This window comes from Mus caroli, chromosome 5 (genome assembly GCF_900094665.2).
Source record: "Mus caroli chromosome 5, CAROLI_EIJ_v1.1, whole genome shotgun sequence".
NCBI lineage: Eukaryota > Metazoa > Chordata > Mammalia > Rodentia > Muridae > Mus > Mus caroli.
This window is the reverse complement of record NC_034574.1, coordinates 127,401,530-127,423,516: the sequence shown is the minus strand read 5'-3', so window position 1 is coordinate 127,423,516 and position 21,987 is coordinate 127,401,530. Positions and strand designations below refer to the sequence as shown.

Below are 21,987 nucleotides of genomic sequence, written 5' to 3'. Positions count from 1 at the left end.
AAAAAAAAAAAAAAAAAAAAAAAAAAAAGAAGAAAGTAGATGAGAATGTGCCAGTGGAGTGGGGAGTAGGTAGTTCAGCAGCAGCTCATGTGAGGAGAGGTCCTAAGTCCTGCACCACACACACCTCTACCAGAAACAACAGCCAGTGTGCTAGCCTTGACTTTGTAAAGAGAAATCGGGGTTTTCATGTATGCTTCCTAGAAGTCCATAAATGAGTTTGTCTCCTCCTTTGTGCCCTTCTCATTGTGCTTATGGGTTAGGTGTGGGGGTGTTTGTCTGCTATGCATCTGTGTACTGCTTGTGTGCTCAGCTCCCTCAAGTGTCAGAGGGGGCATCTTAAAATGACCCATTAGCTATAATCCCAGTGCTCAGAGGACCGAGGTGGAAGATCTCAAGTGCAGTCAGTTTGAGTCACATAGTAAGGCCCTGACCTAAAACACCTTGGAAAGCAGTAAGTTAGAAGGAGTAAAAGGGACGCAATAAAGGCTGCAGACATTTGTCTGAATGCGTTCCTGGGCCCTGTATGTGCTGTTCTGATGTTTTGTTTTGTTTTGTTTTGTTTTGTTTAGACAAGAGCCCACCATGCTTGCCTGGAACACATTATAGCCCAGGCTGGCCCCAAACACAGTTCATCTTCCTCCTGAGCACTGGGATTAAAGCTTTTGCCACTTCCCCTATACACACAAGCCTCTGTGTGTGTGTGTAAGGTGACAGTTTTCAGAGGAAGTCTCCTTGCACTGTGTGGAAAGCAGGCACTGCAGTCAGGTTGGCAGGCTTGGCAGCAAGCACCTTTCCTTGCTGAACCACCTCTTGGTTTACTTTTGACACCGTGTCTCACTGGCCAGAGCTTAACTGGCTGACCAGCAAGCCCGAGGACCTAGAGCCCTGAGCTCTTGTCTCCCAGGTATGGCATTATAAGCTCATGATACCACATGTGAGCCCATGGAGACCATCTTTATCCCTGGAGCTGGAGGTGACAGTCGTGAGCCACCTGGTGTGTGGTGTGGGCACTGGGAACTGAACTCAAGTCCTGAGAATAACAGGCTCTTAATGAAGGGATGGGTGGGTGAATGGATGGCTAGGTCATCTCTAGCCTGGCCACCACCACTATTTTGGTTTTGGTTTTTAATGCAGGCTTCCTATGTGATCTTGGCTGGCCTCAAACCTGGCAGCAATCCTGCCTCTGAGAAAAGCCTTTTTTCTCAGAATTCAGCATCTCTTGAATAAGCTGCAGTTTATACTGTGGGTGCAAGGCACCTACATTCTTGGGTACCCTCTCTGATTGATATTGTGTGGTCCACGCCACAGCAGAGACAAGTGGAATAGTTGCCTTGAATTCCCCAGTGAGAGGCTGGGCGTGGCTTAACAGATTGCTTCCCTGGCATAAGGCCTGGCTCCCATCCCAACTGTGTTCTCACCCAGCAAATGCAGGGGTTTGTACACTTCACTTTTGGAAAGTCCCCAGATACTAGACAAACATTACATTGAAGAATCAATTTGTGGAGCATTGTGCATCTCTGTTGGTGTGACAGTGTAAACAGTTTTTGACTCTGTCTTCTTTCCTAGGCTACAGGGATGACTTCTTAGGGGGTAGGGGGGGCAGTCGCCCTGGGGACCGGCGAGCGGGACCCCCAATGGGGAGTCGCTTTCGAGATGGCCCTCCTCTGCGTGGCTCCAACATGGACTTCAGAGAACCCACAGAAGGTATGGCAGCATCCTTGGGACTCAACTGTCTGCTCCCTTTAAACCTTCCTTTTTGCCCTGCATTGATCTTAGTCTGATTGTCAGTCATCAAATTTGTAAGGCAATTTTGAAATTAGATAGGTCTTATCATAATGGCCCATAATCTTGGCACTTGGAGAGAGATGGGCAAAGGCAAGAGGATCCAGAGTTCAGTGTTATCCTCAGCTACATAACAAGTTTGAGGCCAGGCTGGGCTAAGTGAAGCCCTGTCACAAAGGCACAGAGCCCGTTTTACATAATCCATGTTATTTTCTGTCTGCAGAGGAACGAGCACAGAGACCGCGGCTGCAGCTTAAACCTCGGACAGTGGCAACGCCCCTCAATCAAGTAGCCAACCCCAACTCAGCCATCTTCGGGGGAGCCAGGCCCAGAGAGGAAGTGGTTCAGAAGGAGCAAGAATGAGCTTAGGTTGGGAGGGAATGGGGCGTGGGGGAGCTGGAGCAAGACCACGGCCTGGTGGCAGCCGGTCGCCCTACAGGCCCCATTCCCGCCTGGCACTGTCCTCCTTACAGCGGAAACACAGAGCTTGTGAGTGCATGTCAGCTGTTAACAAGTGGTTTCTAGTACATTCTTGGCTTTGCTATATCTATCTAGTGCCTGTTTTGTGCTTTCTTTCTGTTTTCTTTCTCTCCCCTCTCACTCCTGCCCTCTCCCTGCCCTTCCCATGTGGTGTGGATGTTGGTCACGTGTGGAAGGTGGGCTGAGGTGCTTCATCCTTTGCTTTCTTTCTTTCCTTTACACGCCCTGGCCACGCTCCGGGCGTGCTGTCCTCTGCTTTTTCTCAGAGCTTCTCTCCAACCTGCATGTCGAGTTCTGTGTTGCTGTGGCTTCTGGGAAAGAGCTGGAGCCACTAGCTAGGTGGCTGGTGGTGACTTGTTGGTATCCAGCTGGGATGAGCATGCAGAATTGGTGCACCTTGGGGTCAAACAAGGAAACTGCCTGCTGCTCCTGAGAGGCTGCTGTGTTTGGGGTCTATTACCCGCCCCAGCAGCCTGATCAGCCGTAGCAGGCTCCTGTCAGACAGTGAGGCCAGATGGGTGCAGGGGAATCTGGACACTCTGCACTGGTGGCGACCTGGGTGCCAGTGGCCACGTGGCTTTGCTCCTGCTCGCTCTTAAGACCAAGTGGAAGCTCATTCCCTGCTCTTCCTGGGCCATGGAGGCCACTTGGGGGTGCAACCCGCTGCAGCTCAATCCGCTTCCTGCAGCTGAGGCCTGTAGGAAGCAGGGGTGGTGCTGGAGCTGCACCGGGCAGCTGTGCTTGCACTGAGTCTGCGCTCTTTCCCTTGTGTCTGTCTGCTCCAGGGCACTTAGCCCAAGAGGCTGCTCGCCACCACAGCTCAAGGCCTAGAGTCTGGCACTTTCTCTGATCGGTTACCCAGCTGTTGAGACCCTCAGTACCTAGGTGTCTAGAAACCTCTAGGTGTGCTGCTTCCTCTGTGGGGCAGACCCCTGCTCCTGCTACAGTGTGGAGCACTCACTTGAGAGAGAAAGGGGATCAACCAGGTTTGGCTTTTGGCTTGAACAGCTGTGTGTGAACAATGGAAAAGGATTGGCACCCAGTCTCCGTCTGCTCCAGTTGGAGCAGTAGGGGTCAGTCAGCCACTAGAGCCTTGGGAAAAGGGGCTGAGAGGTGCGCAGCTTGCTTGGTAGCCAGCAGCTTCCTGCCAGCCTACCCCTTGGCTCGGGATTGTCTTTGTCACAAGGTCTCGGCAATTTACAGAACTCTCACTCCTTCCCTCGCCTGCCATCTTCTCTGCTTCTGAGATAAGAACCATTTGTGTAACACCAATACCTAACTTAAGACAGACATGCATTGCGTGGTTGTAATCAAAGCTGATGCTTTCAGATGATCTAATCCATCTCCAATGCGGAAAAGACAGAACAGGCACGTCCATCACACTGCTGGGCGCCCAGCTGACTGTAAGAATGGAATTCCAAACACTTAACACATTCAGTTCTATGACAGAAAGTGAGTCTATGGATATGGTATTTTGTGAATGATCTTTTAAATAAAAGAGAACCTTACATAACACTTATGCTTGTCTTTCTGGCCACTTGGGAGCTGTGAACCTCGGGGTGCTACCGAGAAGCATTTACAAGGAGTTAGGCTGGCGTGTTGACCTTGGTCCTGCTGCGCATACTGCCACTGAGTGGGTTGTGTGGCTTAATTTGCAGAATCCTGATCCTTGGAAGCTCTAAAGAAGAAACTGGAGGTAGGCTAGTCGTCTCAGCACTAGGACAAGGGTTTACTGTGTAAGCATTTCCAGCATCCATGTAAAACGTGGTGTGTACCCATAATCCCAGCACCCGGGAAATGGAGACAGAAAGATACCTGGACTTGCTTGCCAGCCAGTCTAGCCACATGGATGAGCTCTGGTAAGAGGAGGGCTTTTGAGGAGCTAGAAATGGTTCAGTAGCTGAGGGCACCAGTTTCTCTTCCAGAGAACCCAGATTCAATTCCCAGCATCCACATGGCAGTTGGCAAGCATTTGTAACTCCAGCCCAGGTCGGGTGCGCCCATTCAAGCCTATGAGTGCCTATGCAGATAAAACACCCTTATACATAAGATGTTTGTGTGGAGCATATGGCACATCTTCAGTCCCAGCATACAGGAGGCAGACAGTCAGGGGCTCTTGAATTCAAGACGAGTGTGGCCCCTACATAGTGAGACCGTGCCTCTAAAATGGGAGAGGAGCTTACACGGTTAGTTTACTACTACCTCTGTGGCCCTAGCAGAGTGTCCAAATGGAAAGGATCTTGGCTCCTGGTTTCTCTGCTTTTGTGGGATTTCCTATTTTGTTTTGCTTGGTCCTGGGAATTTGCCAGAAGACCTATGTTGCTGCATAAAAACTACAACTCCACCACATACCAGCCTCTATGATGCCTTTTTTTTTTCCCCCTTTGAGACAGGGTTTCTCTGTATAGACCAGGCTGGCCTCAAACTCAGAATCCACCTGCCTCTGCCTCCCAAGTGCACCACTGTCCCTACTCTGTGATGTTCTTCCTTTGGGATTCTTTCTGTTGATCCAGATTGTCTCTCCAGAGTCTGAATATTGATGACTTTGGGGGCAGGATCTTTTGTATTGTGTGGATGTCCATGATGGCTAGAAAATGATGGGTATCCTGGAGCTGACTGTGTGTCATGTGTGCTACTTAGGGCTGGCAAATGCTGAAGGAAGGAACTGGAGTTTGTGTCCTGTGGGTGCTTGGGATCAAACCCAAGTCCTCTGCAAGAGCCGCCAATGCTCCATTTCATTGAGTGCTTGAGCTTTTTGCCTGATAAGCATGTAATGCCCCTTGTGCATGGTCTGCCCATGGAGTAGTTGGGCATTTGATCTCCCAGAGAGAGAGTTAACAGCTCTCAGGTGGGTATAGGATTTGAACCCCAGATTGTCTTCAAGAGCAGCAGCAGTAATCTTATGAAGGTGACCCACAAAATTGAAGACAGGACAGTGAAGTGGCTTAGTAGGTTAAGGACACTTGCTGCATGCCTGACAGCCTGAGTTTACTCCCCAGAAAGTAGTGGACTTTGACAGGTTTCTCACAAGGAAAACAGCCAATGCATCCTCAGCTCTCAAACATCAGGTTACTCATAAAGGCAGGTGCTTACCGTGATAGGTAGCTGTAGAGTTCTGTTGGACCCTGGTTAGTCTGAGTTCCCTGGGAGATGCAGTTAGTGATTAGCAGGGCAGTGGCTATCCCAGCTTGTCCCTCTGAAGGGAGTCAGACTACCACCAAGGGCCCTTGGGATTGGTAGAAGTCTCATATATATCGTTCTATTGAAATTAAGAATAAACTCACTACCGAAGCTGTGTGTGTCTTTTAATCCCAGTGCTCAGGAGGTAGAGGCAGGCAGATCTCTGGGATCAAGGGCAGCCTGGGCTACATAGAAACCCTGTCTCAGAACAACAGACCATGGTTCGGGGCTTGAAATGTGGCTCATCTGTTAAAAGCGTTTGCTGACCTTCCAGCTACCTACATAGTAGCTCGCAGCACTGTAACTTCTAGGGGTCTGATGCCCTCCTCTGGCCACCAAGAACCAGGCACACAAGCGTTGCACAGACATACATGCTTTCAAGATACTTGGAGTGCTTCAGTAATTCTAGCTATTCCAGGGACTGAGACAGGAGGTCTGCAAGTTCAAGGCCCATCCTGGACTACATAGCCAAGAGGCAGTCTAAAAATGAAAAATTAGAACACTACAGGGGTGTGCCTCCATATCTAGCTGTGCTGTGTTAGAAATGGAACCCAAGCCGGGCGTGGTGGCGCACGCCTTTAGTCCCAGCACTCGGGAGGCAGAGGCAGGCGGATTTCTGAGTTCGAGGCCAGCCTGGTCTACAAAGTGAGTTCCAGGACAGCCAGGGCTATACAGAGAAACCCTGTCTCGAAAAAACCAAAAAAAAAAAAAAAAAAAGAAATGGAACCCAAGCGAGCACCAACTGAACAACATCCCAGTTTTGGTGTTGGTAGATTGTTGGGGGGGGGGGTCTCTTAAAAAGGAATCCAGAAGCAGGCATGGGGCTGAGGTGACTGTACCAGGGATCCAAAATGAATGGGTTCCCCCAGAACTGAGTGAAGTTGGACTACTGTGAAGCTAACTGTGTAGGTGCAAGTGAGAAAGAGGCCAACCATGATCCTCTTAGGGGTTCTCTGCCTCCCCACCTGACGCCGTGGGCAGGGGGGGATCTGATGAACTGAATGCATCAGGCACTACCTCTGGTCAGCACAGATTCCAATGGTCAGCTGAGGCTCCTGGTGATCGTTCCCATGCCTGTGCTGCTTTGCTTCACCGCAGGGTGGCAGCAGCAGGCTTAGGGCACAGACTGGGGAGAAAAACCCAGGCTAGCGCTAAACTCACAGCAGATAGCCTCCTGCCTTGATGCCCTCAGCAGGTAGAAGGTGTGTGGGTTCCAGAGGGCACTGAGCAGGTGGTTGATCCTTGTCACCTTGGGTAAAGGTATCTGCTAATGTCCTTCCTCCCCACTGCAGGCAGTGATCCCCCCAACTGAGAAGTAGCCTTGGCTGGGGGTGGAAGGGGTGCTCAGTTAATAGTGTTCTCAAAAGTCTGAGGGACCTGAGCTTGGATCCCCAGCTCTCAATGAAGCGTGTGATCTTAGCTGTGGGGACATGGGAACATGGCTATCTGGGGCTTGCAGGACCAGCCAGCCTGGACTAACTTGGTGAGTCTCTGGCCAGTGAAAGGGAACAGTCAAGGTGGAAGCGGGGTATGGTCCCAGCACTTGGGAAGAAGCAGGAAGATCTGTGAGTTCCCAGGCCAGCCAGGACTATACAGTGAAACCCAAAACACAGACAAATTACAACCAGGAGGTGGCAAGATGGCTCAGTGGTAAAGGCACTTTCCACCAAGTTGGAGTTCTATCCCTGGGACCCACATAGTGGGATAAGAACTAACTACAGCCGGGCAGTGGTGATGCACGCCTTTAATCCCAGCACTGGGAGGCAGAGGCAGGCGGATTTCTGAGTTCAAGGCCAGCCTGGTCTACAAAGTGAGTTCCAGGACAGCCAGGGCTATACAGAGAAACCCTGTCTCAAACAAAAAAGAACTAACATACAAAGAAATAGATGTAATAAAGACAATTTGGGTTTTTTTTTTTTGTTTGTTTGTTTTTTTGGTTGGTTGGTTGGTTTGGTTTGGTTTTTCGAGACAGGGTTTCTCTGTACAGTCCTGGCTGTCCTGGAACTCACTCTGTAGACCAGGCTGGCCTCGAACTCAGAAATCCGCCTGCCTCTGCCTCCCAGTGCTGGGAGTAAAGGCGTGCGCCACACGCCCGGCTGACAATTTGGTTTTTAAAAAGTAGATGACACAGTCTGCATAAATCGTGAGTTCGAGGCCAGCCTGCTCTATAGAGTGATTCTCAAGACATCCAGGGCTACACAGAAACTCTGTCTTAAAGAAACTAAAATGTGGAAGACACCAAGACTTGAAGTCTGGCCTCTACAGTCACCCACTACCACCACCCACAAACACACAGAGGCAGCTTGTCTATCCAGCTGTTTCTGGCACAGTGGTCCTTTGTTCCATCTGCCGTCTTTATTCCCGTCTTTCTCCCTGTATCCTCTGTCCCTTATCTCTTTTATCTGCCCGTTAGTATTTGTTCTATGGGATTTTTTTTTTTTTTTGAACGCACTAAAGCTTTATTACAAAAGGAGTTAACTGCTAGAGATGGCCCTCCAGTCTTTCTCTGTGTCCTTTTCCTTCCCAATATACACCTCCAGGGGAGGTCAAGGGTCCATTGTAGAAGGGGTGTCTAGGAAAGTGAAATATGCTACTATTTTTTCCAAAGTTCCTCCAAATCCTTCTAGGTTCTGTTGAACATCTTCTGGTAGAAGAGGTAGGGACTTCAGCTCTTATCTTCAAGATCCTCCATAGTTACGTCCTGGGGAGCTTTTATCTTCTTTTGTTGCTTGGGCTGTGGCTGACTAGTCCTGGTTGACTTGGAGGGGGCTTCCACTTCCATGGCTGCTTTTTCTTTCTGGGCAAGTCGGATCTGCTGCAAGAGTTTCCTGCGCTTCTTCCCAGACAGCGTGATGTTGGCACGAGCACTGGACACCCGCTTCTTGAGGTGGTGCTTCGTAGTCAGCCCTTCGTCTATCACAGCCCCGACCACCCGGCGCTTCCGTCGCCGATCCCTGCTTAATACCCTGCGGCGCTTGAACAACTTCTTCTTCAGCTCCGTCCGGGGACGATTGATCTTTCCTCCCGGAGGTCCCATGGCTACACTCGGAGGCTCACTCCAGAAGCCGCCGTTCTATGGGATTCTACTGCCCTAGTCTCTCTCTCTCTCTCTGATCCCCACTCTCAGATGCCTGTGGATGCTGGAAGGACTCTAACTTCCTCTTAGCTGTGGTTGTCAGCGTCTACATATCTGCCTGTCTTTCTGGTCCTCTTCTGACCTGTGCATCTCTGTGTGTGTGTCCCCACCTCTGGTGTCTGACTGTGGCACGTGCGTGAGTGTGTACATGTCCCTCTAAACTTTCCATCTGTCCTCTCCATGTCTGTGTCCATGTGAACTCTGGGGTTGACTCTCTTCCCGTTGCTCACTGTAGCCCTCCCTCGTCCATGTGACCTTGTTCTGTGGTGGGCATGTGCTGTGTATGCTGGGCTTTCGGTCTGCCCATGCCTGTGCCCATCTCTCACTTCCCATTTCCCCTCTGTCTGTTTCTGTTTTCTTTTTTATTGCCTCTCCACCCCCAGGAGTGTGTGCACATGCACACTGCACGTAAGCCTGTGTGTATGTACATATGCATCAGAAGACAACTAGACACTCTCACTTCATGGTTCCTGGTGATAGGAACCCTGGTTCCTCTGGTTCCAAGTTGTCCAGCTTGGTGGAGCATGCCATTACCCAGTGAGTCTTTTTTGAGACAGGGTCTCACTGTAGCTGTCCTAGCCTATATAGACCAGGCTGGCCTCAAACTCAGAGCTCTGCCTGCGTCTGCTTCCCAAGTGCAGGCATTTAACAGCACACATCACCAATGCCCAGCTTTTACTTCGCTTTGTATCTCTGCATCTTTTTCTGTCTCTGCTCCACCCACTTTGTCATTAACCACCCTAGTAGTCTGGCCGAGGCGGATGTAGAGATGATTCAGTAGTGACAGGAAGCCGACTGCCTTGCCCACTGCTCGCCAGAGTCAGTGGTGTTGGCATCAGCTTGGGCAGGTGTGTGTGCGGCACAGGATGAAGGGGCCATGGTGAGGAGCCCTCACCCTCAGGTAAGCCTTTCCCAGGGGTGCTCCCCTGTTGTGCTACACCCCACAAGACCCTTAGGGACAGACTGAGCGGAAGCCGAGATACCTGATACCTCCCGCCCTGGCCTAGTGCTGTGGCCCTAGGCCTGTGTATGGAACTTGGATGCTTTGGGGAGCTGTGCCCAACCCCTGTTCCAGCCAGGAGGAAGTTGTTATCCCAGAAGTCCATCCAGGCCTGAGCCAGCTTGTACTTTCTGACAGATAATCCTCGTAACGCTGGTGGGCTCCTTGGTTCCGGCTTTGAACAGGTGGCCCAGATGGACCAGAGACAAGGCCTGCCAGACCTCTATACATAGACATACTCACATATGTATGTGAACAGTCGCCCGCTGGCCTCCAGTAGGTGTCTTCAGGGTCTTCTCCGCCTCATTTGAAGGCCCGAGTTATTTAGTCAGACTGGGTACTGCACACCCCTCCATCAGGGCGTTAGGAACGCTGAGGTGGGGAGACCCTAAGTTCAAGGCCGGGCCCTGCCGCAAAGGCTCGGACCACAGAAATGTTATTCAGCTAAGCCTGCAGGCCTCAGAGTAGCACCCCATGAATAAAGCCATCCCAGGTGTGAGACGGGTCATGTACTTCATCCAAGCAGACCCTCGTGGCCTTTGTTCCCTGAAGAACAAGCTGCCGCAGTGATCACTCACGAAGGGCCACTGAGGTTAGAAACTCCGATGCAGTCCTCAGAAGCAAGCCTTGTTCATATGAAAACTGCCCACTTCCCTTTGAGCTATTTTGGCCCACAGAGCCACAGAGCTGTGGCGGTCCCCCACACACCCACAGCTAGCCCTGCCTGGCCCCTTGGGGCCTTCTGAGACTGCTGGGCCATTCCTCCTGCAGCCCCAGCCTCTGTTCCCCTCACCCTCTGCCTCTACTCTCAGGGTAGAGAGCATCAGATGGGATAGAGGGAATTCCCTGGGCCTGCTCAGGGTTTCCATCTTTTCCAGTGTTTCTTTGTGGCACAGTATGCGCCTCTCTGAACCTCCATTTGCTCCTTGGGAGGAAGAAAACAGTTGGGCTCAGAGGGATCCCCAACTGAGAAGCAAGCCCCAGGCCTTGTCCAGGGAGCACCCCATGTACTCACATCTGCCTTTTTTTTTTCAATATTTTAATACATTTTTTTATTACCGCATGTGTGGATGGATGTGCATGTAGCACAGTGTAGGCCAGAGAATAACTTCTGAGAGATAACTTCTCAGCACCGTGTGGGTCCTGGGGATGAACTCAGATCATCAGACTCGGTCGCAAGCACCTCTCACCTGCAAGCTACCTCACCAGCCCCCTTTCAGTCTTTTTTATCAGTATGCTTTCATTATGCATACTAAGAGGCTTGTGACACTTCCATACAACATGCATCTTGATCATATTCACCCCCAAATTACCTCTCTTGTCCTTCCCGGTTCCCACTGGTCCCTGCTCTCTTCCCAACTAATCCCTTTCTGATATATTCTGTTCTCAGTGGGAGTGGGGTAGGGTAGTGGCCCAATGAGTTTCATTAGGCTTGCTTACAGGATGTGAGTGAGGGGTGGGCATCTTACCATTGAAGAAGTTCTCGCTCTTTCTCTTCCTCCCTCCCTCCCTCTCTTCCTCCTTCTCCTCCTCCTCCTCCAGCAATGGTTTGTTTTTGTTGTTGTGTTTGGTTTTTCAAGACAGGGTTTTCTGTGTGGCCCTGGCTGTCCTGGAACTCACTCTGTAAACCAGGCTGGCCTCGAACTCAGAAATTCGCCTGCCTCTGCCTCTTAAGTGCTAGTGCCAGGATTAAAGGCGTGCACCACCAACACTCAGCTGTTTTTTGTTTTTTTTTAATTTAAAATATTTATGTAAGTTGGAACATGCTGCTACAGCCCTATAATTGCGGCACCTAGGAAACAGATGCAGGCCATTCTCTGTGAATTCCCGGCCAGCCAGGTCTACACAGCGAGTTTCAGACCCACCAGAGCTACACAGTGACTCCCTGTCTCCAAACCACAATGTATGTGAATGACTGTTTGCCTTGCATGTACATGTGTGTACCACATTCATGCCTGGTGCACACAAAGGCTGGGAGAGGGTGGAGTCCCCCAGGAACTGGAGTTATAGATGGTTGTGAGCTGCCATGTGGGTGTCAAGAGAATCAAACCTAGGCCCCCTGGGAGAGCAATCTGTGCTCTTGACCTCTGAGCCATCTCTCCAGCATCCCCTCCCCCAGCTTTCCCCCCCTCATGCTGGGAATGGAACCCCAGTGCCTTGCCCTTGCTAGTTAAACATGGGTATATCCCTTACTGAGCGATTCTAGGCAGGCAGGTGCTCTACTGTTGAGTCATGCCCACAGCCACATACTGAGAGATGCTAGGCAGTTACTCTACCACTAAGCCACACCCTCACTGGGAGATTCTAAGTTCATCCCTGGGAGACTCTAAGCAAATGTATGCCCCAGGCCTCTTTATGGTTTGAGGCAGAGTCTCTTTGGATTGACCTTGGAATTCACAATACTCCTGCTTCAGCCTCTTGATCAACTAGGAGTCCTGGCCTGCTCCACTTGGTCAGGTGTATCTACTTCATTAGCCCCTCAGACCCTGCTGGGGTCAGTAGGGAGTCCACACATGTGCCTGTAGATGTGACCAGGCAGATAACATATCCCCTCAGTCTTTGCTGTAGGCCGCTGACAGTCCCTTCCTGTGTGTGTCACATGGCTAAGAACCGTGACTATGACAAGAGTCATGGAAGCAACCCACACGGCTGACCCTATGCCACATTCATCATCTCCATGACAGACCTCGTGACAAACCCCTGTGTGGTCGGTTAGAGGGTACAGATGCCCTGACCAACCCTGTCCCAGGCCTGAGGGCTTCTGGAGTCCTGTTTATCCCTAGATAACAGGTCTAGAAGCACGTGGACTCTCCGGTAGCCCAGACCTCTTGGGTGGGGAATGGATGGATGGCATGGGGTGCCCTTGGAGAGGAAACAGCACCCGGCAGGCAGCTCCTGCAGCCTTGAATACCAGGCTTGCTCTTGGGGTCCTAAGTGGGTGGTGGCAGGCAAGGGCTGAGTTATATGTAGCCTGCTCCTCCACGTGTTATGCCCACATCTCCTTCTGCTCTTGTTTTTTCCCCCATTGAGACAGAGTCTCGAACTTCTGATCTGCCTCTGCCTCACAGGTGCTGGAATTACAGGAGTATGGGAGTGAGACATTGGAACCAAATCTCCTCTCCCTTCCCCACTTTCTATTACTCGCTCAGCTCACATCTCCTCTTTCTCCTGTCTGTCTCTCTATATATATACATCTATCCTTCTTTCACTTAAAAAATATAGATAGATAGATACATACATACATACATACATACACATATACATACATGCATGCATACATACATAGGATTGTGCTTTTTACCCAGAACTAGTCTGAATTTCCCCGTCCTCCTGGCTCTGTTTCTTGAGGTCCTAGAGCAGTGTTTCTCAGCCTTTCTAATGCTGTGACCCTTTAATACAGTTCCTCCTGTTGTGGTGACCCCCCCAACCATATTTTCATTGCTACTTCACAACTGTAATTTTGCTACTGTTATGAATTGTAATAAATATGACATGCAGGATTTCTGACCCCTAATGACCTCCAGAGGGTTCGCGACCCACAGGTTGCGAACCACGGTGCTAGAGAGTCACAGCCATATGCTCAGTTTATGAGGTTTTTGGATAGACAGAGACAATGTCCTAAGCAAAGGCCATGTCCCAGCCCCTCCCTGGGGGATTCTAGGCAAGGGGCTCTACATCCAAGCCATGCCCCCCCCCGGGGGGGATTCTAGGCAAGGGCTCTACCACTAAGCCACACCTTTTCTTTTCTTTTTTTTTTGTTTTGAGAGGTGTGGGGGGGGGTTCTCTGGCTGTCCTGGAACTCATGTTATAGACCAGGCTGGCCTTGAACTCAGAAATCCGCCTGCCTCTGCTGGGATTAAAGGCGTCCGCCACCACACCCGGCTTAAGCCACTCCTTTTCTAGTTTGAGGTAGGACCATGTGCAGAAAGAGAGGCCACTTAATCCTTCCCATTCCACATGTGCCTTACACAGGACTGCTTTCCTCAACTGTTTCCCTTGCCCGTGCTAGGGAGCTGAGTGCTCTCATAGTTGCAATAGTCGGTTTCATAAACCCATTAGAGAACTCATTCACCAGACTGCGGGGCTTCACCAAGGCTGGGACAGCCGCTGCCTTGGATGTGGCCTGGGCTAACTGAGGATTTGCAGCCTCCTCACACCAGACATCTCTCTCAACATCCCTCTCTGTGCCCCAAAGACCAGCCTCACTCTGAAGGTCCTTGAGTCCTGTCCCACAGCGGGGGACCTGTCCCTGATGTATACTGTCTCAGGGTTACATCCTCTGAGAGGAATCCTCACTGACTGGCTTCCTCCAGCTCTCACCACAGGCAGAATCTTGGTTCTTTGATTGTTTCTTTGTTTAATACAGTTTCTCTGTGTAGTTCTAGCTGTTCTGAAACTTACTTTGTAGACCAGGCTGGCCTTGAACTCAGAGCTCTGCCTGCCTCTGCCTCCCAAGGGTGGGGGGTGGGGTGGGGAGGGCAGGTGGTGGGGTGGGGAGACATGAGCCTCCACTGCTGCTAGGATCTGGGTTCTTGGGTCTTCCTGGGTGCAGAGCAGAGCACCGCTGAGGCACACAGCAACAGAATGAGTAGAGCAGTGTGTGTGTGTGTGTGTGTGTGCCTATGTGTGTACACGTGGTCATGAGCTGCGATCTGCCTAACGGGGATCCTCTGGAAGAACACCAAGCACTCTTAACTGCTGAGCCCTTTCTCCAGCCCCTCCACCTTACTCTTGGTGGTGGGTTTTTGTTTGTTTGTTTGTTTGTTTGTTTTGACACAGGGTCTCAGTCTTTAGCCCAGGCTAGCCTGTTGTCTCAGGCTGGGAGAGTTGCGGGATTGTAGGTGTAAGCCCCAATGCTAAGGTCGGGACTGAGTGCTGACCCCTCCCTTTCCACAAAGCCGCTGTGGGCGCTTCTCGGCCTCAGTTTCTCCACCTGTGAACCAAGGAGCCTGTCTCTCAGGGCCAGATGGACTGGGAACGGATGCTTAGGATTTTGCACAATTTCTTGGTGCTGTCTAGTGCTCTCAGAACCTTCTAGTACACTGCTAGTTAGTGTGCTAGTTAGAAGAGTCACTCGGGAGACACGGTTGGTTCAGTTCAGGAGTAGGGAAGGCCATTCCGTTCACTTTGCCGGAGCTGTGGACCAGAGAGATCAGAAACCAATCACGTGGGATGGGGCGGCACCAGGGAGCCACCGGCTTATGGATTCCCCACTGCAGCCTTACAGCCTCTTCCCCAAGCCAACATGAGTGCCGAGCTGGAGCTGCTGTGGCCGGTGTCGGGATTATTGCTGCTGCTGTTGGGGGCCACAGCCTGGCTGTGTGTCCACTGCTCCCGCCCAGGTACGTGTCCCATAGGCCGGACGTGATGGGAGGCCTCTGCGGCCGGACCTGGCTGTGATGGGCGGGTCAGGAGGATAAGCACCCAGGACCAGCTAATGGCCCCTAAATGGCCCTCAGAACAGTGGGTGTAGGAGGACGCTGGGTCTGCTGGAACACGGGGGTCACTCAGGCCAGCAGGCCAGGAACCTGCTGTGGACGAGAGAAGGGAAGCTGGGCTACCTGTGGCACCCTCTACTTCAAGTTATCCTCACCCCACCAAAAGGGATTGAGTCCTTTTCCTTCCCCACCCTCCTGCCTACCTCCTGCTCCAGCCTCCTCCCTCCCTCCTTTCTCTCCATCCTTCCTTCTTTTTCTTCCTTGTATTCCTTTCTCTTTCAGACTGTCCCACACTATAGCCCAGGCTAGCCTCAAATGTTCCTGCCCTCTGGCCTCAGCTTCCTGAGCACTGGGATCACAGGCTTGTGTCACCACACCCAGCTGACAAGAACTCTCCCAGTGACAGGCAGCTGGAAGGACCTTGACAAGGGCGGGGGGTGTCCCAGACTTCAGCCCCACCCCCACCCCACCCCTGAGTTCAGGGACACTAGCTGTGCCATTTCTGTTCTTGCAGGAGTGAAGAGAAAAGAGAAAATCTACGAGCAGAGGAACCGGTGAGTTGCCCCAGCTCGGCGTATTTGAGCACCCTGGGGTGGGGGAACACAGGGCAGCCACAGCCAGGGCAGAGATACCTGCGCTCCAGGCAAAGAGAAAGCAGAATCTTAAAATCACACTTAAAGGAGGCTGGGCACCTCCCATCCCCGCAGATATTCCAGAACCTGCCTGGGCCACAGAGGGAGTTCAAGGCCAGCCTGGCAATTCAGTGAGACTTTGCTCAAAATTTAAAAAGTAGGGAGCTACAAGATCCTCGGCTAGTAAGAGTGACTGCCACCAAAGCTTGATGGCCTGAGTTTGAGCCCCCAGGGTCTCACAGATTTTCCTGCCAAAAATTTTCCTCTGCCCCCCATGTGCCTACTACATCACCACACACATGTAAATAATAAATACACATAAAATAAACTTCTTTTTGAACTAAAAAGCAAAGCTGGAGAGATGGCTCAGGGGTTAAAAGCAGTGGCTGCTCGTCCAAAGAATTTGGATTTGAGCCCCAGTACCCACGTAATGGCTCAAGACAGCCTTTAATTCAGCTTCCAGGAGATCCGATGCCCTCTTCTGACCTCCTCAGACGCCAGGCACACATATGTGTGGTAGGCAGACATATACATGGGCAAAATACCCATACACATTAAAAAATAATAATTTTAAAGTGGGAGGGAGGCTGTGACTCAGATGTGGAGCACGTGCCCAGAATCCCCCAGTGAATGGGCTGAGGGAGTGGCGAGAGAGAGAAGCAAGGGGGAAGGAAGCCAGCTGACCACTTTCTACCCTTCTCTACGAAATGCATGTACACTTCCCACATTCTCAGCACAGCCCTCACATGCACACCTCAATATACCCTGTCACCCCCTCACACACACCCTTCCTCATTTCCTTTTGCAACTGAAAAACCACAGTGAGACCTGAAAACAAAATCTTCCATCTCTGACCACCATAAGCCATGGCTAAAGCTTGCTCATTGTTAATTTTCTGGTTTGGAGACAGGGTCCTATTCCTTTGCACTGGCTTGCATAGAACTTACTTTGTAGCCCAGGCTGGCCTCAAACTCACAATGATCCTCTCGCCTTGAGTTTTTGGAACCTAGGGACACGCAGGCAGGCAGGCAGACAGACAGACAGACAGACACATTCCTATGCTCAGTTCTTCCACCTTCTCTGTGTTCCTTGTTCCTATCTGGCCCTCCTCCTCTCTCTGTGTCCTTGCCTGGGGACTGTCAGGGCCTGGCTCAGGACACCCTTGTGTATTCACAGGCAAGAAAATGCACAGAGCTCAGCTGTGGCTCAGACATACTCCCGTGAGTCCTTGAAGCATCCCGGGTTTGGTCTGGGGCTGGGACTTCCCATATCAAGATCCCTTCTGTGTCCCTTGCCCTGAGGCCAGCCTGATATACCAGGTGAAGGCTCAGTTGGGTGAGTGCCTCGCCAATACCCCATCCTTGCTTCTCTCCAAAGTGGCCAGGCAGGTGTGGCCAGGACCCCAGATGGACACAGCTCCAGACAAGTCATTTGAAAGGTAAGAAGGCATTCTGCAGTGCAGGGGCCCAGCTCTGGAGAGCTCCACCTACTGGAGCCAGGGCTAGACCTCACTATGTCCCTAAGCTGCAGAGTCTCAGGGCTGGCCTGTTGAGCCTTTCCCCTCCCCATGGTACCATCTCAGTGCCCCTGTCCCCATCCTTGCAGGAAGAACAAGATGCTGTTCTCCCACCTTGAGGGTAAGTGACACCAGGCAGAATTAGCCTGAGTGGGGCTGAGACAGTGGGACAAGTACTGGCTCTCAGAGACCTTCCAGGGGGAGCTGAGGCTGGGGGTTGATGGAATTGGCTTTAATAGATAAGGCAGAATGTGTACAAAGGTCTGGCCATTCAAAGCCCCTAGGCCCTTGCTTGAGCTGCAGCGTCGGGGTTGTGTTGGGGCAGGACCTGGAGGGAAGCCGGTCTAGCCTAGCCTAGCAGCCTAGCCCATAGCCTAGCCTAGCCTTTCTTCCAGGTCCTGAGTCCCCTAGGCACCAGAACTTCTACAAAGGTGGGTAGCTCTGGGGGAGAGGGGGGAATGGGCCACAGCTGGGAGCTCAGCTTGTCTTATGTCTTCTCTCTGGCCTCTTCCAGGAAGTAGCCAGGAGCCTGATGCTGCCTATGTGTGAGTGGCCCTTGACAGACCCTGCCCATCCCCATTCCTGGGTCTCTCCCCAGCTCCTTTAGGAGGCATTAAGTGAAGACTGCTTCTGAGTAGCCTTTCAATCTGGTGACCATGGCCTTGTGTGACTCTGATTGAAAGACTGAGTATCTGGTAGGGGGTGGCCACCCATCCTGGCCATTTGGAGCACACTTGATGGCACTTAACTGTCATTTCAGCACTCAGGAGGCTGAGGCAGGGGGAATCACAGCCAGTGTGGGCGACAGATCAAGATGTGGCTCCTTTCCTCCAGGAAAGGGCTGGGGCTGGGACCCAGAGTGCTTGCCTAGGATGCATTAAGTCCTGTGGTGCATTGCCAGCCAGCCCTGCATAAACCTGGCGTGCTGGCACATGCCAGTCATCCACTTGGGGAGGAGGGCAGGAGTTCAAGGTCAGCCTGATCTGAAGAGTGAGTCTGAGGTTAGCTGGAGCTACAGAGATACTGTTTCTATAAGGTAGGGGGTGGTGGAGAGCTAGCTCATCCCATAAAGCCTGACATCTCTAGCCTGATAGCAACCACATGGTTGATACAGAGTACTGATTCCCAAGAGTTGACTTCTGACATCCACGTGTGCTGTGACACCCTTGTGCATGTGTGATCATGCACATACATGCACATGATGTATAAGAAATGTAAATCTATAGAGAGAAGGAAGGAGAGATATGGAAGGAGAGATATACATAGATGATATATACATACATACACACGTACATACATTCAGAAAGAGAGAGAGAGAGAGAGAGAGAGAGAGAGAGAGAGGTATGTAGTGGTATAGGTCTGCCCTCCCAGCCGTCCCAGCACTTGGGAGGCCGAGGCAGAAAGATCTGGTTCTGGTTCAAATCCACCTCCCTCCCCCAAAAGAAGTGACCCCTAGCAGTGTCTCCTCATGTCACAAATAGGGAAAACTGTGGCCCAGGTGTCTTAGCCAAGCTGACAGCCCTTTAGGCCCAGGGTAGTCAGGGGCTCTGAGAAGCATCTCTAGTGGATTGGAGGAGACATTCTGTCATGGCTTCTCCTGACAGATCTGCCCAGCAACCTGCACTCTGTTCTGTTTTTGCCCAGAGACCCCATCCCTACAGACTACTACAACTGGGGATGTTTCCAGAAACCCTCAGAAGGTAAGGAGGAGGTCAGGGTGGGGAGGATGTGGAAGAGGAGGCAGCCCCTAGGTCTGGACGGGTGGGCAGAGCTGCTCAGAGATGGAGGGAGTCACGTGTGCGTGCGTGCTCCAGGCCGAGGTGGGTGGGGCGGAAGGAAGCTGGTCAGCAGCACACACAGGGGATGGGGACAGAGTGGAGGGAGACAGGACAGGAAGCAGAGGCGGAGCTGTGGGTGGGAGCATCTGAGGAGATGGGCACCCGATGACAGATAAGCCACGTGTGCTGGAGGATGCTGGAGCCTCTGGTCATGGGCACTTCTGGTTCACGGAGACGAGCTGTGTGTGTGTGTGTGTGTGTGTGTGTGTGTGTGTGTGTGTGTGTGTGTACACAGAGAGCAGCAGGGCCTTCCACCTGGCTCTGGAGTGGGCTGGGCTGAGCTGAGGCTGTATACCAAGGGGTCCACTTTATCCTCCTCTCCTCTCCTTTTTTTTTTTTGAGGGGGGCGTTGGTTGAGACAGGGTTTCTCTGTATAGCCCTGGCCCTGGCTGTCCTGGAACTCACTTTGTAGATCAGGCTGGCCTCAAACTCAGAAATCTGCCCCCCCCCCCCCGAGTGCTGAGATTAAAGGCGTGTGCCACCATGCCCGGCCTGACCTTTGTTCTTGTTTTGTAAGAATTGGTCTCCTGCTATGAGGCAGAGGCAGGAGGATCTCTGTGAGTTCGAGGCCAGCCTGGTCTACAAAGTGGGTTTCAGGAAAGTTAGGGTTGTTACACAGAGAAACCCTGTCTTGAAAAACAAACAAAACAACCCAACAACAAAGAATTTAGCCCCTGAAGTAGGACACCCAAAGTTGTCTCCTGGCCTCTACCTGTACACCTATACCCACAGTCAGCATACACACAGACAACAACAACAACTAACCTAAGGGGCTCAGTAGTTAAGAGCACCTACTGTTCTTCCATAGGTCATGAGTTCAATTCCCAGCAACCATATGACAGCTCACAGCTGTCTATAATAGGATCCAGAACTATCTTTTTTGTGTGTAGTATGCAGATATACATGTAGACAAAACTTATATACATAAAATGCATAAATAAATGTTTTTTTTTTAAAACTGATCTAAGTGAATTTTGAAGCCCCTGAAGCTCAGGGGGAGAGCCCTGCAGGGGAGGCAGCAGGGGGAAGGGACATCTGGGGCTTGCAGACAAGGTCTACCTGCAGGTCTCCTGCCAGCTCCCTTCTGTTGACAGACAACGATTCCAACTCCTACGAGAATGTGCTCATCTGCAAGCCCAGCACCCCCGAGTCAGGTAAAGCTGTCCCTCTGAAGAAAGGTAGGGCAGGGGCCGCCACCCTGAGCTAGACCCACCCTAATGAATAAGAAGGGAGGTCCCCAAGATTCTAAATCTCTGGTGCCTTTGGGTTAAGTTCACCCAAGGTCCTGACAGGGGCCCCCTCACAGGAGAAGGAGCTATCCAGGGCGTTATCCTCTCTTGGCTGGGGTCGTCCTCAGGGAAGAGCGCTGGCCCCTCACTCAGAATATCCCCGTAACCTCCCTCAGGTGTCGAGGACTTTGAGGATTACCAGAACTCAGTATCCATCCATCAGTGGCGAGAGTCCAAGAGGACTATGGGTATGTATGTCTTCCTTGGGCAGAGGCCACTAGGAGTGCTGAGGACAAGGGGTGGGGGCTGCCGACTGAAGCAGGCAACTGGCTGATCCGGGAGGGTCGCTGGGCCTGGGTGGGTTCCCTCTATCTAGTCTGGCTCACTTCACAGTGGAGCCTTCCTTGTACCCAAGGCTTCGGAAGCCTTGCTCTCTGCCAGAACACCCCTTGCCAGCAGCTTGACCTCCAGAGCTTGGTCACCCAGTGTTGGAGCAGGAGAATTTCAGGGGGTGGGGACAAACAGCGAGGGGAAGACACCATAAATCCTATACAGTATGACACTTGCCCTGTGTCCTTTGTGGGGTCTGGGTTCCTGAGCAACCCTGGCTGGGGAACAACACTGATGTACTCCTGTGAACGGTCCCAACCACTACCTGTCCCGATCCGCAGGTACACAAATGTCCCTATCAGGAAGCCCAGATGAGGAGCCAGACTATGTGAATGGGGATGTGGCCGCAGCAGGGAACATCTAGGAGAGAACCAATCAATCAGAAGGAAGGTACAGTGTGCCCTCTAGCTGCTCAGAGCACGGGAGGGACCCAAGCCATGGAAGAGCCCTGTGCTCAAGGGAGGAGCCGCAGTGGAGTGACGGATGGAGTGAGGGCTGGATCCATGGGGCCCATCAACCTGCTAGGACCAGAAAGGAGATGCTGACTGAAGTCCCCCAGAGCCACTTTCTGTGGGACTAGGGAACTCGGAAGAAATAAGCTCTTCCCAGTATGTAGAAGCATACATGTGTCCCATGATGCTGAAGGCATCTGCAGAGGAGATGCCTCAGTAGTAGAACACTTGTCCTGCAGTCCACCAATAGAGGATGGAGGCATGGTTCAGCAGCGGTGATGGCAGACATACATGAAGTCCTGGGTTCCATCTTCAGCACTGAAAACACAACACAAAATTTAAAATGTGACTCTGCCTCCTGAGTGCCTGGAAGCAGCCTCAGCTCTGAGATTCCAGGCACTTAGGAAGTGGAAGCAGGAGGATCAGAAATTCAGAGACAGCCTGGGCTACATAAAGAGTTTTGGTCATGGGCTGGTGAGATGGCTCAAGAGGGTAAGAGCACCCAACTGCTCTTCTGAAGGTCCAGAGTTCAAATCCCAGCACCCACATGGTGGCTCACAACCATCTGTAACGAGATCTGACTCCCTCTTCTGGAGTGTCTGAAGACAGCTACAGTGTACTTACATATAATAAATAAATAAATCTTTTTTTTTTTTAAAGAGTTCTGGTCATAAATGACCGTGAGCCCCAGGGGCCAATGAGAGAGGAAAATATGCAAAGTTGACTTCTGACCTCCACGTGGACATACACCTGCACATAACACACACACACACACACACACACACAAGAGGGAACAGAAGGAAGGAAAAGCAGGAAGACAAAGAAATCATATAAATAATAAAACAAATAAGAAAATGTAGCCGGGCGTGGTGGCGCACGCCTTTAATCCCAGCACTCGGGAGGCAGAGGCAGGC

At 51.6% G+C, this 21,987-nt stretch overlaps 3 protein-coding genes across 5 annotated transcripts in view; 2 read left to right on the top strand and 1 right to left on the bottom strand.

Moving 5' to 3' along the window:
* The window catches only part of Eif4h (eukaryotic translation initiation factor 4H), a 19,722-nt gene extending 15,945 nt beyond the window's left edge, over positions 1-3,777 (top strand). For both annotated transcript variants that reach the window (XM_021162172.2, XM_021162171.2), the window contains 2 exons: positions 1,567-1,704; positions 2,006-3,777. In XM_021162172.2, the coding sequence (XP_021017831.1) occupies positions 1,567-1,704; positions 2,006-2,145 (278 nt within the window). In that variant the 3' untranslated portion in view covers positions 2,146-3,777. The remainder of the gene's footprint in view (positions 1-1,566; positions 1,705-2,005) is intronic.
* Positions 3,778-7,871: 4,094 nt separating this feature from the next.
* Positions 7,872-8,510, bottom strand: C5H11orf98 (chromosome 5 C11orf98 homolog). The gene has a single exon (XM_021163665.1). It carries the CDS (start codon positions 8,477-8,479, stop codon positions 8,108-8,110), a length of 372 nt encoding a protein of 123 aa, XP_021019324.1. The 5' UTR covers positions 8,480-8,510; the 3' UTR covers positions 7,872-8,107.
* Positions 8,511-9,345: 835 nt separating this feature from the next.
* The window catches only part of Lat2 (linker for activation of T cells family member 2), a 14,570-nt gene continuing 1,928 nt past the window's right edge, over positions 9,346-21,987 (top strand). Inside the window, exons 1-12 of one of the 2 annotated variants that reach the window (XM_021163620.2) lie at positions 9,346-9,479; positions 14,798-14,920; positions 15,531-15,570; positions 16,825-16,868; positions 17,026-17,086; positions 17,254-17,285; positions 17,560-17,595; positions 17,679-17,709; positions 18,809-18,864; positions 20,097-20,156; positions 20,408-20,479; positions 20,903-21,011. In XM_021163620.2, coding sequence (XP_021019279.1) covers positions 14,824-14,920; positions 15,531-15,570; positions 16,825-16,868; positions 17,026-17,086; positions 17,254-17,285; positions 17,560-17,595; positions 17,679-17,709; positions 18,809-18,864; positions 20,097-20,156; positions 20,408-20,479; positions 20,903-20,985 — 612 coding nt within the window. In that variant the 5' untranslated portion in view covers positions 9,346-9,479; positions 14,798-14,823 and the 3' untranslated portion in view covers positions 20,986-21,011. The remainder of the gene's footprint in view (positions 9,480-14,797; positions 14,921-15,530; positions 15,571-16,824; positions 16,869-17,025; positions 17,087-17,253; positions 17,286-17,559; positions 17,596-17,678; positions 17,710-18,808; positions 18,865-20,096; positions 20,157-20,407; positions 20,480-20,902; positions 21,012-21,987) is intronic. The other variant, XM_021163622.1, reaches the window with a different exon arrangement.

What these genes read in the sequence shown, in the direction of transcription:
- C5H11orf98 (XM_021163665.1), bottom strand. Translation starts at nt 8,479, where the DNA reads ATGGGACCTCCGGGAGGAAAGATCAATCGTCCCCGGACGGAGCTGAAG.